The 19,076-nt window shown below is 46.2% G+C and overlaps 1 protein-coding gene across 1 annotated transcript in view; it reads left to right on the plus strand.

The window, feature by feature from the left end:
• shank3a (SH3 and multiple ankyrin repeat domains 3a) overlaps positions 1–18,179 on the plus strand; it is an 832,189-nt gene extending 814,010 nt beyond the window's left edge. The window contains exon 21 of the mRNA XM_078235726.1: positions 17,624–18,179. Within this exon, the coding sequence (XP_078091852.1) occupies positions 17,624–18,179 (556 nt within the window). The remainder of the gene's footprint in view (positions 1–17,623) is intronic.
• Positions 18,180–19,076: the final 897 nt, after the last annotated feature.

Here is a 19,076-nt window from a genome sequence, read left to right on the forward strand (position 1 = left end):
TCAAACAGGGCACAGAGACACAAAATCAAGTTACAGAATACTGATTAGAATGCGAATCTCTACAACCAACCAGGTCTTAAAGATACAGACAATGCGAGTGGGGGGAGCATTAAGCACAGGTTAAAGAGATGTGTATTGTCTCCAGACAGGACAGCCAGTGAGATTCTGCAAGTCCAGGAGGCAAGCTGTGGGGGTTACTGATAGTGTGACATAAAGCCAAGATCCCGGTTTAGGCCGTCCTCCTGTGTGCGGAACTTGGCTATCAGTTTCTGCTCAGCAACTCTGCGCTGTCGTGTAAGTGTTCTCCAAGGCGGCCTTCACGACACAAGACAGCGCAGAGTCGCTGAGCAGAAACTGATAGCCAAGTTCCGCACATATGAGGACAGCTGAAACCGGGATGTTGGATTTATGTCACACTATCAGTAACCCCCACAGCTTGCCTCCTGGACTTGCAGAATCTCACTGGCTGTCCTGTCTGGAGACAATACACATCTCTTTAACCTGTGCTTAATGCTCCCTCCACTCACATTGTCTGTATCTTTAAGACCTGGTTGGCTGTAGGGATTCGCATTCTAATCAGTATTCTGTAACTTGATTTTGTGTCTCTGTGTCCTGTTTGAGAGCAGATTTCCACTCCATCTGACGAAGGAGCAGCGCTCCGAAAGCTAATGGTATTTGCTACCAAATAAACCTGTTGGACTTTAACCTGGTGTTGTTAAAACTCTTACTGTGTTTACCCTAGTCCAACGCCGGCATCTCCACAGAGCGTTTCACTCCAGTGGGGTTTAAAGTAGCTCCCCATTTTCGGGGAACTAGCGGCCCGACCCTGCTGGAGTGAAGGGAGGGCAATCGGGGACCCCTAGGGGGTCGAGTGGTGATTCTCCCTGGTCATGGGTACACTGGTAGTGCCAGCCTGGGCCCCTTGGCACTGCCCAAGGGGCAAAGTGTCCAAGCCCAGAGGGCACCTTGGCACTGCCCACCGGGCATAGGGCAGTGTCAAGGGGGCAGGACATATGAGGGCGGGGCCTCGGGGGCAATCGGTGGGGGTGGGGATCCCACTGCCACTCTGCCATTGGGATTGATGGGGGCAGGAGGGAGGCCAGTGATCGGGGCGGGCTTGGGGGAGTGTCTGCCTGCAGAGTTGTCTGCCTGCAGAGTTGTCTGCACTGCAGCAGGGTGGGGAAAAAGGTCGTGAATGTAGTCTAATCCATCACGCAAACCAGCCTCCCATCCATTGACTCTGTCTCCACTTCCTGCTGCCTCGGCAAAACAGCCAGCATAATTAAGGACCCCACACACCCCAGACATTCTCTCTTCCATCTTCTTCCGTCGGGAAAAAGATACAAAAGTCTGAGGTCACGTACCAACTGACTCAAGAACAGCTTCTTCCCTGCTGCTGTCAGACTTTAGAATGGACTTACCTTGCATTAAGTTGATCTTTCTCTGCACCCTAACTATGACTGTAACACTACATTCTGCACTCTCTCATTTCCTTCTCTGTGAACGGTATGTTTTGTCTGCAAAGCGTTCAAGAAACAATACTTTTCACTGTATGTTAATACATGTGACAATGATAAGTCAAATCAAATCAAAAAAAGGAATTGACAGTGTGGTTGGTGGATGGGGAGGTTGGAGATCGGGGAGGTTGTGGCTGGAGATCAGGGAGGTCTGGGTCAGGGGGTGTCAAGGCTGGCCTGGGAATGGTCAGAGGGGCCGCGATCGGGCCTAAGTGGGGTTGGGGGACAGCATTGTGGGGGCCGCAGGGCTGGCCAGTGATCGAGCTGGCCAGCAAACGGTAGGCTGACAGTTCGGGGCACTGCACATGCGCAGAGGCCCACTGGTTTCAGCCTCTTGGGCAGAAATAGGTCCCGCCCCTGAAATCTAATGATGTTTACAATGGTGGCCTCTGTAGTGCACAGAGTGTGGGAGATTCTAGTCTGAACTCCCACTGAAAAAACCAGCATGAATTGCTCCAGTTTTCCCGCAAATTCAACACTTCGGGCAGAATTCTCCCCAAAAAATTCCAAGTTCTCAGCCAGAATTAGTTTAAAAATGTTTTCATTCTTTAAAAGTCAGAGCAGCCCATTTTTGAAACAACTGTGGCCAGCTGGATTGTCAAGTCAGCGCCTGAATGCATGCCATCTGAGCTGGCCCTGAAAAGAAAAAAGAATTAAATTGGAAGAATCGCAACTACAGAATCAACTTTAAAGACTGGCCAGTGTTGTGGAGCAAAGCGTCCCCAGGCTAGATCAGTGTCCTGTAATTTCAGCCCACTGCTTTCAATATAACAACATTGGACACTGTGCAAAGCCAAAACATCTAAAGAGACAGAAGCCCAAAACTGATTCATGAGGTCAAGACAGCAGACAGCCTTACTTCTTGCGTGAGGCCAAAGATTCTGGCTTTTTGTTTTGGAATGCAGACATTTCGGTGAATGGCCATTTCACAAACTTTAAATTGGACACAGAATCCAGTTTCATGGTCCTCTTAGATAGAGAACCGTAGCTGAGAGACCTCTAACTTTGAACAACAGACACGTTGCTCTATGGGCTCAGAGGAATCCAATTTCTGGTCTTAAGCAAGTTTCTGGAACCACTAAGATATAGTGGCAAACAAATCTACAAGCTGCTGTATGTCATCTGAAACCAGTCTTTTTCCCTATTGAACAGAGGTACACATGGAGCCCTGAATCTCCTCTAAAGAGCTCTAAAGCTCTAAACCTCTAAAGATGTCAAAGCAACCACTGTATTAAAACTATGCAAAACTGCAAGTTCCCAAGACATCAAGCAAGAAAGAATATCCTGACCAGGACATCAATTCTGAATGGACTTCTCTTTTTGAAGAACATGTTGTCCATTTTTGTTCCAGACATCAGAAAACCTTCTTTGGTCATGCCAGCCAACCACTCAGATGGTTACCATGACGCCTCAAGTGGAGGAGAGACAATAGAGCAACCAACGACCAGAAGAGCCTCACCTTCTGGTTCCGAGGTTGATGTGGTCAACACTGGGACCACAGAGCAAATGTTGCAACTCCAGCCAGCATGACAGTGCCACAGATGATGCTGGAACCAAGTAACAGACCATCCATTGCCAACAGCACATGACACAATCAAATGCAAAGGTGAGCTTACTAAAAAAACACATCCTCATAACAGGAATGGCCATCTTCTGTCACAGAGGACATCAGGACTCACAAAATAAAAGAAGAGGAAAAAAACATCATGGAGATGAGCACAACAATCATCCACCCTGCAAGTAACAGGATGGAACAACAACCATCTATCACCACAGCAGCTGAATCAAGTGGTTCAATACTAAGGAATGAAAAAAGGATGAAAAGGCACCCAGATGCTAGAACAAACTCAAAATCAACAGTTTAGCTACAGCGACGAAGTCTACCACTCCTCTGACAATAGTGTGAATGAGATATAGAAGATAAGGCCTCCAGACTGCCTGGACCAACTAACTCAGAGTCTTGAGGGGGGAGAGTAATATCAATGTAAATACATGGGTAAATCAGAATAAGTTGAAATACACTGGATAAAGACTTGGGGGAAGATGTACTATAAGGGTGTTGCACATGTAGCGTTAACGTGGGACTGAGTACAGTTCCAACCACAAAGTGATATAAGAGAACACATGACCTGCACCTACGGTCAGTCTGAGGTTGGTCAGATCTATGTGCACATATAATTGGATATAACTCAGAATTTGAACCCTTTACTGTATATAAGTACAAAGATCTTGTTGTGCATAAATACATACAGTTAACCTACTTCAGACTACAAAGACTTAATTAAGACTTACAAATGGTATCCAACACCCTATAACAACAAGAAAATTTATGTTCAATGTTGGGCTCCTAAAAATGGAAAAATAGCTTGGGAATCCTCGTCCTAACTAGTATGGGAGATGGTGCTATAGAGAGCCTATAGAGTCAGGCTTGGTTGATGGACGATCCAGTATTTTTCATTGATTGCTTTCTGTTAGTTGTGTTTTCAATGTTACTCACTTACTTTTTGTTAAGACCTCCAGTCCCACCCATCTCAGAAAATCTGCAACAAAGAGTAATGACAGATAGGTCTGCACCTTAGTTTTTCTCAGCACACTAAGTCTTGATTCCAATCATGCTACTGTGGTCCATTCCAAAGTGGAGGCTGCATCCAATCAGGTCCATTGTTCTGCAAACAATCCTATTTTACAGAGACTCGTTTGCTTGAATTCTTACACTGGAGTGCAGTGGAAAAAGCAGCAGCGCTGAGTCCCAGCATGGTCAATAACCCACAACTAGGCAGGAACCTAATGGCACTGAGTCACAGGATAGTCAATAACCCACAACCAGACAGGACCCTGAATGACCCAAGTCACAGCATGGTGAATAACCCACAGTTGGGCTGAAAGTCATGTGGAGCAACAAGTCTACCAAGAATCAGAGGTGAAGGTGGGATGTGCTATAACTGACCTCAAATCATGAAATCGGTGCCAATGATATAGGCTCATCTCTGTTCATCTAATTCATGGGGAATAATTTCAGAAAATTTTAGAGTAATAAATAAACTGATACAATGATACTGTCAGCCTCACAGCCCACCATAACCCATTGCACCATACTGACAACGGAACATTACTGCAACATGGGCTTTTGGAAAGGAATGATTAGTGATAATTGGGATTATTATCTAATATTTAAAAATCACATATTCTTACCTCGAAATTTATTTCCTTAATAATGTGCAACTGTTGCATTTGTGTGTGATATGGTTAGCATGGATTTCCTTCCAAGGGGTACACCATTCACTGAGGACATACCATGGCTTTGGCTGTTTAAGAATCTTGGCTGCTAACGTTTGCCTCATTTGCCAACAGGGAATCTTAAAATCAGATTAGACTTGTTTCAAAGTCCCTTCAGATCTCAACTTCCTTTCTCCAAAATTGTTCAACATGGGATAGAGATAGGACAACAGTGCTCTGTTTGACTGCTATACTCAACACACGCACACACGTACCCCTACACAAATGTGCCTGATGCCAGAGGCACAGGGGCAAAATAGCCTTGATGTAAACTCTTGACGAGCACAGTTGGCAGGACTATAGTGAGCTTGAACATTGGATTAAAAATTCGCACATTCCATTTGTAATTAATTTTTGGAGCTAGTGGATATCTTTCTTATGAATGGAAGTATCCGATCTAGTCCATTCTTCCGTAGAATCCCATTACTACACCAATACCTTATTTCCAAGCTCATGTTCAAGGAACGGCTCCACAGTTGCTATGGTTTGCTACTTGAAGTGAATTGGCAGCTCACTGTAGTTCCTGAATGGTGCAGCTGCTCAGCACATAATTGACCAATAACTTGGCATGGAATGGAAATATTCCACTGGTGCAAGAGAAGCCACTGCTGAGAAAATGGAGACTAAAACACACTGTTAAACACATAAGACTCACATGCATGTCGGAACAGCATTCTCTTGGGCTTGACCTGATATTCTGCTTTGTAGCATGACGCTAAGCCCAGAAACGGAAACCTGACAACTTCTGTTTTAACTCAGGTAAAAACAGAAAGGACGGAAATGTTCAGCAGCTCTGGCATCATCTGTGGAGGGGGAAACATCAGTTCAGGTCAATGACGTTTTATCATTTCTGATGCTGCCAGCCCTGCTAAGAAGTTCCAGCATTTGTTTTTATTTCAGATTCCCAACATCTGCAATGTTTTGCTCTTGCATTCTTTTTAAAGTGTGTCCACTCCCACAGTTCCTGAAAATCATAGAGCACAGAAGGAGACCATTAAACCCATTGTGCTGAAAGAGCTTCCAATTAGTCCCACTCGCCCTGCTTGTTCCTCATAATTATGCAAATCTCCTATTCCCTTTTTCAAGTTACATCTGCTTTCCCTACATTTTCAAGGCTGTGCAATCCAACTCATAATACCTCTCTGCATAAAAAAAACTTTGTCCTTGTCTCCCTTTGATTCTTTCATCAATTTTATTAAATCTTTGTCATCAATGATTAGGGGGCATAGGTTTAAGGTGCGAGGGGCAAGGTTTAAAGGAGATGTACGAGGCAGATCTTTTACACAGAGATTAGTGGGTGCCTGGAACTCGTTGCCGGGGGAGGTAGTGGAAGCGGATACGGTAGTGACTTTTAAGGGGCGTCTTGACAAGTACATGAATAGGATGGGAATAGAGGGATATGGTCCCCGGAAGGGTGAGGGGTTTTAGTTAAGTCGGGCGGCATGCTCGGTGCAGGCTTGGAGGGCTGAAGGGCCTGTTCCTGTGCTGTAATTTTCTTTGTTCTTTGTTAATAACCAATCCATCTGCCACTGGAAACAGTTTTTCCTTATTTAATCTATCAAAAACCTTTATTATTTTAAATACCTCTATTAAAGCTCCCCTAACCTTCTCTGCTCTAAGAACAACCTCAGACACTCTTGTCTCTTCACTATAAATGAAGGGTGCGATTTTACTGGCTGTTCACGCCATATTCCTGCTGCAGCGAGGTCGGAGAATTTGGCACCCAGCCAAATCTCCGTTCACTGCAACGGGGTGGAAAAATCCCACCAGCATGAACCATGGCAACATTCCAGCAAAAGATTTTCATTTTTCTGTATGCTCTCCAAACCTTTTACATGCTTCTGAAGGTTTTGTGCCCAGAATTGAACAAAAACACCAGCTGCAGGCCCTAACCAGTGGTTTTTAAAGTTAGGCATAACCACTTTATTCTTGTACTCTATGCATCTATTCAAAAAACTCAGGATCCCATATTTTTTAACTGTTTTATCAACTCATTTTGCCACCTTCATGTGAACCACCAGGTTTCTCTATTTCTGCACTCCCTTTACCGTTGTGCCAGATTACTAGCTATCTTTTTGTTCTTGAATAATTTTCATATTTCATTTTCTAAAGCAGATCTTCTGGATCCTAGCAGACTATGTGTGACACCAAGTTCTAGAATCCACCTTCCTGGCTGAATGTACTAGAACCTGGGTCCCTAGCAACTCCTAAAACCTCTAGACTCCAGTTCCTCGAGAACCAAATCCAGAATCTCGCCCTCACAATAGCATAGCACAAAGTCGTATGAACCAATTGACATTAGAAACAGCACTAGAACTTGGTTCCATCAAAGACGACTGCAAGTTCTAAAGCCAGGCCTCTTTTCTTGTTTGGAGTGGAGTTCTAGAACCAGGTGGGGTGCATTAATTTTTTTAGTGCCTTTATCACCATCAGAATTGTAGAATTTTCCTTACCCTCCCTAACCAGCCAATGTGAAACATAATACGCCACCCTGCGAGGTAGGGTTCTAGAATCCTTCACACAACTCACTCTTTTACATCTCATTCATATCTTGAGGTGAGAGGAAGCATGTCAGAGGCTACTGTTTAATGCAAGTCCTTCCTGTGTAGTGCCATCAATGGAAGAAGGGAGGGGGCGAGACGGGACTCAGAATCTGAAGGGATGTGAAGCAAGTCTATTATGGAAGTGTTTACTGTTAGTGTTTGTAGTGGAAATGTCTGGTCATATTCATGGATTGATGCTAACATTTCTCTCATTGCCTCTTTTTTTTCCGCTCACTGTGCATGCGTTGTGGTGCTCTGTCTAGAATCACCTCGAGCCTCAGGAGGGTGAGCAAATTGTGTAAGTGCTCACAACCAACCATTCACCACATCCCATTACCCCCTTGGGTTTTGTTTTGTTTGGATTGTTTTAATTCTGCTGTCTAATAGACTGTGAATGCTGTCTATGGTGAAGGTGAAGTGTTGGACTGTGTGTGTGTGTATTTTGTGTTCTCCCCCCTCCCCCCTGCCTCCCCACTTTATATTTGAGCTATTTCTAACCCTTCCATGGGCTGTCCTCCACCAAGTCAGTCAGCCGCCAATCCCACCTCTGCTCAAATAATCAGCAGGAAAATGAACAAAGTATTTAAGAACAAAATTCAGTGCCTGGAACCCCCTCCCAGTATTGATAATGATCTATCACATGTTCACACAATGGACCTGTTTAACAAGGGGCCAAGCACACTGTCCACAGACTCAGAGACCAGCAAATTGAGTGGGCCAGCACAATGCACCTGGATTCATGAGCCTGGGTATCAAATGGCCCAACACACTGTTCCCTGGACTCTCAGGCATGGGTTACATGATCCAGCACAAGTTGATGGGATGAAAGTCTCCTTGTATAGCCCCTATATTGTTTCTAAATTAATTGAATTTGACTTTAGCTTCAATAAAATTTGGGCTTGCCAACACAAGGGAGCCTTACTCTGTATCTAGCCCATACTGTACCTGACCTGGGAGTGGATGATGGGATAGCATAGAAGGACCTTTACTTTGTATCCTAACCTATGCTGCATCTATCCAGGGAGTGTTAATGAGACAGTGTAAAGGCAGCTTTACTTTACATTTGACTCAATCTGATGTGTGCAGTATCTGTCCTGGGAGGGTTTGATGGAACTTCCAATCCTTGGCGCATTCATTCTTCATTTCAATGACAGCAAAGACTCAAAAGCAAAGCTACACATGTGAAATGTTCACCGTTCACTACAGGCCAACAGGTGCAATAAAATAAGACATAAAATCTCCAATCTGTTTATGAGAACCAGCGACATGATGGGGCTTGTCGGAGGCCAAACCTATTGTGTAATTCTTTGTTTGTGTGGTGAAAGTAACATTCTGAGTCATTGATTCACTCTGTCCATGTCTCCTTACCTGCCTGTAACCTAGAAATAGTTAGATCTCTGCCAAAAGTTTCTCTTCCCAGATTTAAACAGAGTAATGCCTTCCACCTTGTCTATTATCTTGAGTAGTATTAATATTTGCCTTTTCTTTGAATTAAAGGTCACTTTCTGGGTGCTGTGTCTATAATTTTCTGACATGGGGCGAGAGTGGGAAAGGCAGCAACTTCCTCCCCTTCCCCACACATGCTCAGAGAATTACCCCAAAAGATCCCAATATTTCAAGCATGAAGTAACACAGTCACACTTGTAACACCTCTTCACACAGAATCTCTTCTTAAATAAATAATCAATATCACAACTGTGATGAGTATTTGAGATCCAAATTGTCCCTTATTTGCATTTTATGCAAGATTATCGAAAAACAGTGAAACAAAACAAATAGTAACTGACTAAAGTAAATGGATGCGGTACCATGCATTGCTCTCTTTAAGAATCCTTTGCTGCTGCCTCCTTTAATGGGAAGGGAAATTTATACCTTTTAGCTCTGTCCCAGGTGCTGAGTGCTGAGTTTGAATTACTGGATGTTGAGTGTGTTGTGTGCTTTATACATCTGCTCTGTATTGTAGGATATACTAAGTACTGGTGCTCAGTGTACTTAAAATAACCTGAAGGCTTGAAATGAAAGAGGTTGGACAGTGAGATGAGGCAACGTCACAGGCTGTGCCTTTGATTTCAAGCTGGACAATTCTTGACCTTGAAAGTCGGGGGGGAAGCACCAAGCCTGGGCTGGGCACTTGGCACTCCCTTACCAGGAAACAGCCCCACCTTGGGCTTCCCACCTACCTGTTCCTGTAAGGGAGATAACAGTTGCTATCCAGCTTTTCCTTTGGGTGGATATGTAGCAAAGGAAGACTGAATGGAGTGTGGGAAAAATTACTAAAGTATAGCCTAAGCTGAGTTTCAAGAGCATTAGTTGCCTCAATTTATCTTGGTTGCATTTTTAAATAGTAAGGCCTCCTTACTCAGTCCTTCACAAACTATGTCCTCTCACATTCACAGTAAGAGTTTTAACAACACCAGGTTAAAGTCCAACAGGTTTATTTGGTAGCAAATGCCATTAGCTTTCGGAGCGCTACTCCTTCATTAGCTTTCGGAGCGCTCCGAAAGCTAATGGCATTTGCTACCAAATAAACCTGTTGGACTTTAACCTGGTGTTGCTAAAACTCTTACTGTGTTTACCCCAGTCCAACGCGTGGGTTTCCTCCGGGTGCCTCGGTTTCCTCCCACAGTCCAAAGATGTGCGGGTTAGGTTGATTGGCTATGCTAAAAATTGCCCTTAGTGTCCTGGGATGCGTAGGTTAGAGGGATTAGTGGGTAAATATGTAGGGATATGGGGGTAGGGCCTGGGTGGAATTGTAGTCGGTGCAGACTCGATGGGCCGAATGGCCTCTTTCTGTACTGTAGGGTTTCTATGATTCTATGATATTCAGCCACATTCAAACTGAGGCCTCCCCTATATATACTGCCCCTGCACTCAGACCCCCTACACTCAGCCCCCCACTACATTCTGTTCCCCTTTGCACTCAAACACATCTCCATGGGCAGAGCCCCCACCCTGCTCACAAGTTTCCCTCACCCTACTCTCACGTACGTTGGCATCACTTCTCCCCACCGTGGCCATTCAGACCCTCCTATGGCACAGACCCTCCCGTCACACTCAGATCCCTCCTTCACTCAGACACTCCACCCCTATTACACTCAATACCCCCTACACTGAGACCCTCCCCCACATTTGGACACCTCACACTTTTATCCCTTACTCACTCAGCTCCCCCTCCACATTCAGACCTCCTCCAGGAAAATAGGTCAGTACAAGGAAATGTTAGTGGGAAATGGTTCTGCAAATTCTGCAAATTCTTGAGGCAATCAAGCAAAGGGTCAGGGTGCCATGGTGACTGGAATTACTAGGGCTGTTAACACCACCTTTTTGTACATCTCAAAAAGTCTTCTACTTGCAGAAGCTCTTTCAACTTTCTTACCAAATGGTTGCAACAGATCTGCACTCACTTACAGAGGTCTGTAAACAAACTTCCTGATGTCTAACCTAATATGTGTTTTTTTGGATTTACCCTGGTTCTCCAATCTCTGATCAGCTCAATTCACCATAAAATGATTTGTATTGCCTCATGTTTAGAAGGTTGAGAGCTGATCCAACCAATATTCTTAAAATGTTAAATGGATTCAGTAGAGGACAGAGAGCGAAACTATTGAGAGTATCCATAAAAAGGGAGCATAATCTTAATATTAAAACTAGAATCAGGAAGGATTTTGTTTAAACAAAGGAATAGAAGAAACCTGGAACTTGGCTCCCCCAGAATACTATTGGGTGGGATTTTACAGCCCTGCTCATCCCGAAACCGTAAAATCCCAGAAGTCAAAGGACCTTTCTATGGTTCACCCCTCACCTGCTCCGATTCCTGTGGCAAGCGGAACGGTAAAACTCTGGCCTATGAGTGCTGAGGGACAATTGGAACTTTAACAACTGGGATCAATTGAGTTTTGTTTCATAAGTTTCGAGAAATATGGAGCTGGATTTTACACTGAGGATGGGCTTCTTCCATCCAGGGCAAATTTTGGGTGGTGGTTGGGGGTGGGGGGGGCGAGCTGGCTACAGAGAGCATGCTCGCCCCACTTTAATTTTTCAGGCAACAGTCCTTGAATCAGTATGAGGTGGGACTTCTATCTCCAGGAGGATGTCCCACCTCATAGAGCTACCGGCCAGAGACCGGAAGCACCGCGTGCCTGCAGTGCCAAGCAGAAGAGGTGGCCATTGCTACTACTGCAGCTAGGCCAAGGAGATGGCATTCAGCAGTGGACCCGGCCATTCAGGTAAGTCTGAGATCTCACTGAAGACAGGCCAATGGGCCCCCGCAAGGAGGGTGAGGGACATATTGGACAGGGTGAAGAGGAGGGATGGACATGGGAGGCATAATTGTGGGCAGGGCTCTCCAATTGACAGAGAGAGCCCAGGAGGAATGTTACCACCCTCGTCTTTCACTGATCAGCAGCCCATGGTTAAATAAACCTGCTGGACTACATATTGAGCATCAGCCTCTCTCACCACCTGCTATATTAGAGTACTAGCGGAATGAGGCCCTTAGCTGGGCATTAATTGCCCACTTCAGGGCCTCAACTGGACCATGGACAGGTGACCCACCAAATGTCTCCCCGGCCACCCATAAAATCGCGAAGGGGGCAGAGGCAGGTGGATGAGCTGCAAGTATGCTGCCAATGGCATGGTGCCATCATGCAATCAGCCATGATCTCATTGAATGGCAGAGCAGACTCGATTGGTCGAATGGCCTATTCCTGCTTCTATGTCTTATGGTCTTTTAATGCCCTAATTTACGGGTCCACCTGCCTGTTTTCCTGCTCATAGGAGACATATAAAATTCAGCTCATGGAGTTGAGATACAGATTCACTATGATCTAAGTGTCAGCTGTGGCTCAGTTGGTGGCATTCGTGTCACTAAATCCAAAGATTAAGGGCCCGATTTTACCAAAACGGGTGCGAAATGGCGGTAAAGTTGGGCGTCGGGCCTATGCCGCGATCCGCACCCGATTCCCAGCGGATCGCGCCTTTACCAACGGCCAATTCGGGCGCCGTTCCGGTGCGCGCCCAAATCGGCCGGTGCGACGATTTAAATGCATTTGCATGCATTTAAATCGACTTAATGAAGCTCGTGCCCAACTTTACCATCAATTCCCCCTTTACCAGCGTTCGGCCCAATTCACGTCCAACTTGTACTTTTATTCGGCAGGGGAATCGCTGAGGCCCACCCTTCGGGGACACCCCCTCTAACCACCCCGGCAGACCCATCCCCTCCCCCCCCGGGATTGGACCCCTCTGGGAGGTAGCCCCACCCCCCCCACCCCCTGGGATCGGACCCCTCTGGGAGGTAGCCGCGCCCCCCCCCCCCCCCCCCCGGGATCGGACCCCTCTGGGAGGCAGGCCCCCCCGGCAGAGCACACCCCTAACCTACCTCGATCGTGGTCTCCCTCCACCATCCTTCCCACTCACCTTCAGTCCTTCGACAGCCTGCAGCACGTTCCTGGACACTGACTTCGAGCCACGGCTGAAGTGACCGGGCTTCACACAGGTCCACTGGCGTCTGCCGGAGGAGGGAGGGCGGGCCCAGTTGGAACTCTGGTGGGGGTGGGAGGGCGGGCCCAGTTGGAACTCTGGTGGGGGTGGGGGGGGGATGAGGAGAGGGGGCGGGCCCACATCGCCCTCTTGGGGGGGGTGGGAGGGGAGGGGGGGTGACTTATCATCCCCTGGGGGGGGGGGGAGGGGTTGTGACGGATCATCCCCGGGGGGGAGGAGAGAATCATAGAATCATAGAAACCCTACAGTGCAGAAGGAGGCCATTCGGCCCATCGAGTCTGCACCGACCACAATCCCACCCAGGTCCTACCCCCACATATTTACCCGCTAATCCCTCTAACCTACACATCCCAGGACGCTAAGGGGCAATTTTTAACCTGGCCAATCAACCTAATCTTTGGACTGTGGGAGGAAACCGGAGCACCCGGAGGAAACCCACGCAGACACGAGGAGAATATGCAAACTCCACACAGACAGTGACCCGAGCCGGGAATCGAACCCAGGACCCTGGAGCTGTGAAGCAGCAGTGCTAACCACTGTGCTACCGTGCCGAGAGGGGGGTGTGACGGATCATTCACTGGTACACTACCAGCCACAGCCATCTCTCCCGCTCTCTCGCATCTGCAGGGAAGAGTAATCTGTGGCTGGTAGTGTACCAGTGATGGTGCCAGGAGGGATCGGCTACAGACAGGCAGCGGAAACCCCCCTGACCAGGGAATGAGACGTCACACCCCCTCTCCCCCCCAGGGAATGAGACGTCACACCCCCTCTCCACCCCTCCCCCCGGGAATGAGACGTCACACCCCCTCTCCACCACCCCCCCAGGGGTGATCCGTCACACCCCCTCTCCCCCCCACCCCAGGGAATGAGACGTCACACCCCCTCTCCACCACCCCCCAGGGGTGATCCGTCACCCCCCCCCCCCCGGGGATGATCCGTCACACCCCCTCTCCCCCCCCCCCCCTAGGGAATGATAAGTCACACCCCCTCTTCCCCCCTCCAGGAATGAGACGTCACACCCCCTCCCCTCCTCCCACCCCCCCCCCCTCTCCTCCTCCCCCCCCCCCCCCCCCGGACCAGAGGATGAACGGCAGAGAGGCTCTCTCCGCTCTCTGCTTTTGGTTTTGCGCCCGGGCGCGTTCTGTCAGATTCTTTCTCCGACAGATGCAAATGCGCTAGGCCCCGCCCACTAGACCCACGCCAAAAAAAAGCATATGGGGGCGCTGGAGCGGGGCTGCCGGGCGCGGGTCTGATTTACGGCCGCACCCGGCACTTAGTCCCGATTTGGTAAAATTGGCCCCTAAGTCTCATTTTAGCGACTTGAGCACAAATATCTAGGCTGACATTCCAATATTACAGTATTGAGGGAGTGCCTCAATGTATGAGGTGCTTCTTTGGTTGAGATGTTTACTAGAGGCCCCGTTATGTTCTCAGGTAGAAGTTGAAGGTCCCATGGTGCTATTTCAGAGAAGAGCAAGTGAGTTATCCCCAATGTCTTAGCCAATATTAGTTCCTCAATCAATGACCACTAAATGCAACAGATGCTCTGGTCATAACCCCATTGCTGTTTCTGGGAGCTTGCTGTGCTGCATTTCCTTACTAAAATTCAAAAATACTTCATTGCCAACAAAGCACCTTGGAACATCCGGAATATAGGAACAACATGGGCCTCCTTCAAGTTCATGGCAACAACCTCTGATATCAACAAATTATTAAATCTGAGTCTGCAGTTAGCATAACATAGTCCCCATTTCTTTTAGTCAGGTGAACATCTGCCACCCAATCCTGATTAAGAGTTCTAATCCAATCCAGGGCCAATTCTGCATCAGCTTTAATGAATTCAGTTTTAATGTCACTGCTATAACATACTATTCAGCTATGCACTGAATGCATATGTAATGCAATCATTCACCAGATCAACCATATCTTGGAATTCTACCTAAATATGCCCAGAAAAATCGCTGAAACGTCCATTAATCACTCTCCATCTCTTAATGTAAATAAAACTTTACTTTTTCAGTTCTAGGTACCATAAATTTTACAACATTCTGGACAAGAAGCCAGATCACAGCTGTTGGAAAAAGTCAGGCCTTGGCCAAGTAAAATCAAAGCAGTTAGGATTAGGAAGGAATTAAGCAGCAAGTAAGCAAGCCCCATCAGGAACACTGAATTTACCTCTCAAATGAAAATTCTCAGTGAAGCCAACTGAAGCTTGTGACAGGGCCCCTCGCTCTCCATTCCTCAGCAGCACCTAAACCAACACTCTGCTTCCTCTTATTGGAATAGGCCTGGTGCCCTCCCACAAGTCTCCTCCACCATTCAATAAAATCATGGCTGATCTTTGAACACAATTCCATTTTGTCACACAATCCCTATATCTTTTGATTTCCTTAGAGTGCAAATATCCATCTATCTTAGTCTTGAATATGCTCAACAACTAAGTCTTCCAAAAAATTGAAGAAATTTCTTATCTCACTTCTGATCCCTTCTCCTGAGACTATGCCCCCTAGTCCTAGACTCTGCAGTCAGAGGAAACAGCTCTCAACCACAACCCTATTAAGTCCATAATAAAAGGTGCCTGTTGTTAAATCATAGTCTACACCAAATCTCAGCTCTGTTAATGATTTGCCTTTGAACAATGAGGTAGATTATTGCCAGCCTATTTCGAAGATGGAATCTAAATCCAGTCCAAGCAGGCAGGACAGAGATCTCCCAGCCTGTAAGGATCCTGCTGAAACAAGTTTCCACTTGTCATGTTGCATCAATCCTGGGAGAGTTTGACGAAGCAGTGAAGATGAAACTTTACTCTGTATCTACCTGGTGTTGCATCTGCGCTCAGAATGTTTGATGGGACAGTGCAAAGGGAACTTTACTCTGTATCTAACCTATGACGTACCTCAGCTGGATAACCTGAAATGAGATAACAGAGAGAGTGTCCCACCACTTGATGATATCACTATTTGTAATAAATCATGTTAAAATGCAAAGACACCATTCAATTCTGTGTGAGATAAAAGGAATATTAAGATTAAGGCGGCACAGTGGTTAGCACTGCTGCCTCGCAGCATCAAGGAGCCGGGTTCAACTCCTACCTTGGATCACTGTCTGTGTGGAGTTTGCACATTCTCCCCATGTCTGCGTGGGTTTCCTCCAGATACTCCGGTTTCCTCCCACAATCCAAAGATGTGCGGGTTAGGTGGACTGGCCGTGCTAAATTGCCTCTTAGTGTCAGGAGGACTAGCTAGGGTAAATGCATGGAGTTATGGAAATAGTGTCGGGGTGGCTTTGTGGTCAGTGCAGACTCGATAGGCCGAATGGCCTCCTTCTGCACTGTAGGATTCTATGATATTCCAAACCTTGTGAGTGCTTCTAGTTTCATTTTAACAGGTTAAACATAACAAGAAAAAGACGTTCAGCATAACTATCACCTATATCTTCATGGATCCATGCCCCACTTTCTCAGTACCTCCCTCAATTCCATCTGCCTCCAGAAACCCTCTGTGATCCCACATAGAAAATCCAACTCAATCTCTTTCCCTGCCATCTCATCCCATGGCTCCATTCCAACATTATTCCTGATGCTATCCTACTTCCATGAAAAGAAAATGGGTGCATAATTAGATGCAGGAATGGCATCAACAGACACCAGAGTGAAAACTGATACAAACTACCAAGGTGCTTGTTTGGCAGTACGCAAGTCCAACTGATATTCCTTCAGTATGTTCACTCACATATTGTGAAGACTGTCGTTTTAACTTTCCCCTGCTTTGAGACTGCAACAGGAAGCTCATACATTCATTGCCCAAACTCTGCTGAATTGGATGATATTAGTTGTAGCATTAGGGTGTTCAGGGTTGAAAAGGTTAATGTGTGGGAATGGAGAAACAGTTCCACCCTAATAATGATGTAAAAGACACATGACCAAGAGTTTAGAGGGAAAATGCTCGTGGTTTAGATTAAGTTACACCTAATCTTATATGTCTGTATACGGTTATATTTATCCTATAACCAGTTATAGTTCAGGCATACCTGTGTCTCAGCTATGTTTCCTTAGCCAGTCACAGCCAACATACAACGTGGTCTCAGAGGTGGGATCATACAATACGAGTTGGCAGGGAAGGGACACTGCAATTGAGCTGAGTGCCACAGGCTGCAAAAACAGCAAAAAATAAAGGTTTTCAGATTTATTGTCTATTGATCCCCACTTGAGAATGTCTGTTTGGACATTGGATCAAAATCAGATGGTTCTTGACTGTAATCTCCCGCCACAGTCAAATATCAGCATACAGTCACTTTTAAGAATGGAAAGGAGAGGTAGTCGAGAAAATTGCTTTGGGGGGGAAGGAAGGGGACCCAGACATAGAAGCAGAAGGAAGTCATTCCATTCCTCAAGACTCTTTGCCAGTCAATTAGATTGCGGCTAGCTTGTATCTCAACACCATTTACTTGCATTGGTTCCATATTCCTTTATAACCTTGCCTAAAAAAGAAATCAATCTCAGTTTTGCATTGTTCAATTCATTCCCAGCCTCAACAGCTTTTGAGGGGAATAGAATTCCTGATTTCCAGGAAGGTATTTGAATTCAGCCTCTCCTCAGCTGGTGTTGTCTGTCAAGCATGAGAAATCAGTGTAAGTTCCTTCATGCAGGACAGTGGAACTGCGAAGGCAGCTTCACAATGTATACAGGTGCTGACACTTGAGCACATTGCTCTGGGTGAGTCACTGGGATGAAGCCTAGATATGACAACTCCTAATTCTTTGCTTTCTTTCTCTTTTTATCCACAGACTTTTCAGTAGTTTAGGAGAGCTGAACACGATATCCCAGCGGAGCTTTGGGGCAACATTCACCATCCGTCCTGGCTCCAGGCAGCCTGTCACCCGTCGGGCCCCGAGCCCTGGGAAGCCCGGCATCGAATCAAGGACAGAAGCCGGTATCAGCTCGCCGAGGCCCTCGCCACTCTCCACCCCGACGCAGACTCCCCCCACCATCCTGAAATCTTCCAGCCTCAACATTCCCCATGAGCCCAAGGAGGTGCGGTTTGTGGTGCGGAGCGCCAGCGCTCGCAGCCGATCCCCATCTCCCTCCGGTGTCGCCATGCACTCCTTGCTCCCCCCCAAGCCCTTCTGCCAGAAACCCATGGCAATGTGGAACAAATATGACGTAGCAGACTGGCTCGACAGTCTGAACCTATCAGAACACAGAGAGAGCTTCTTACACAATGAAATAGAAGGCTCCCACCTACCCGCCTTGACAAAAGATGACTATGTGGAACTTGGAGTCACAAGAGTGGGACATCGAATGAACATCGAACGGGCTTTGAAACATTTTATAGACAGCTAGCTCCACTGGTGGGGGAGAGGAGGGGGTGGGTGGGGCTCTCAACTGATCTGGGTTTTTTTGGGGGGGAAGGAAGGGGGGGACTTTTTTTTTTTAAAAAGAAAAAAATTACACTGCACTGAATGGTGGATAAGGGCAGAGCTAAATCTGAGTGACGTTGCTATGGTTAATGTTGCATGAATATTATGGGATGTTGCTTGGTGTCATTCCCACTGAAGCTTGACCAAGGTTCCAGTGAGAATCGCAAATTTTTTTTTGTTGTTTCCTTTAGATAAACAAGGGAAAAAAATCAGCGAAGATTTCATTCAGTTGCCTTCAAATAATTGTTGCTTGTGAAGGGAATCTCTGGCTTTCTTCCTTGAGCCCACGATTGTTGCACAGCCTGAGAGAGGCGAACAGAGATTCCCTTCAGACTTTGGATGAGTTGTGTTATCATTAGGAGAATGTTTAAAACTAGTTACTATCAAACCCAGTCTTTTCTGAATTGTATAAATTTATTTCAAAGTCCCCTGTTTTCTGAGGTTAAGGGAGGGCTCAGTGATCAATCAAAGAGAAGAGAGCAAAATACTGATGCATCCCCTCCACATGCTAGTTTGAGATATAGGAAAACATCCTAGTTCTATTCCATCAACAGAATACTCATCTTTTTACCAATTATATATTTGAACAAAAATAATATTAAAAAGTTTTTATGTTATAATTTTACTAAAACTATACATATATACTATTATAAGAAAATGTTAAATTGAATCTTCCAATCAAATGACTTGGTTAATGAGATTTCTCTTTTTTTCCCTCTTTCTGTCACACATGGTTTTAATGAAGATCGCACAGCAGTTTCAGGGCTGTAGGAATATGTCGAAATCAAGGAAATTTGTTGGTCATTTTGGCACATTAACT

The sequence above is a fragment of the Mustelus asterias genome, chromosome 19 (assembly GCF_964213995.1).
Source record: "Mustelus asterias chromosome 19, sMusAst1.hap1.1, whole genome shotgun sequence".
In the NCBI taxonomy this organism is placed as follows: domain Eukaryota; kingdom Metazoa; phylum Chordata; class Chondrichthyes; order Carcharhiniformes; family Triakidae; genus Mustelus; species Mustelus asterias.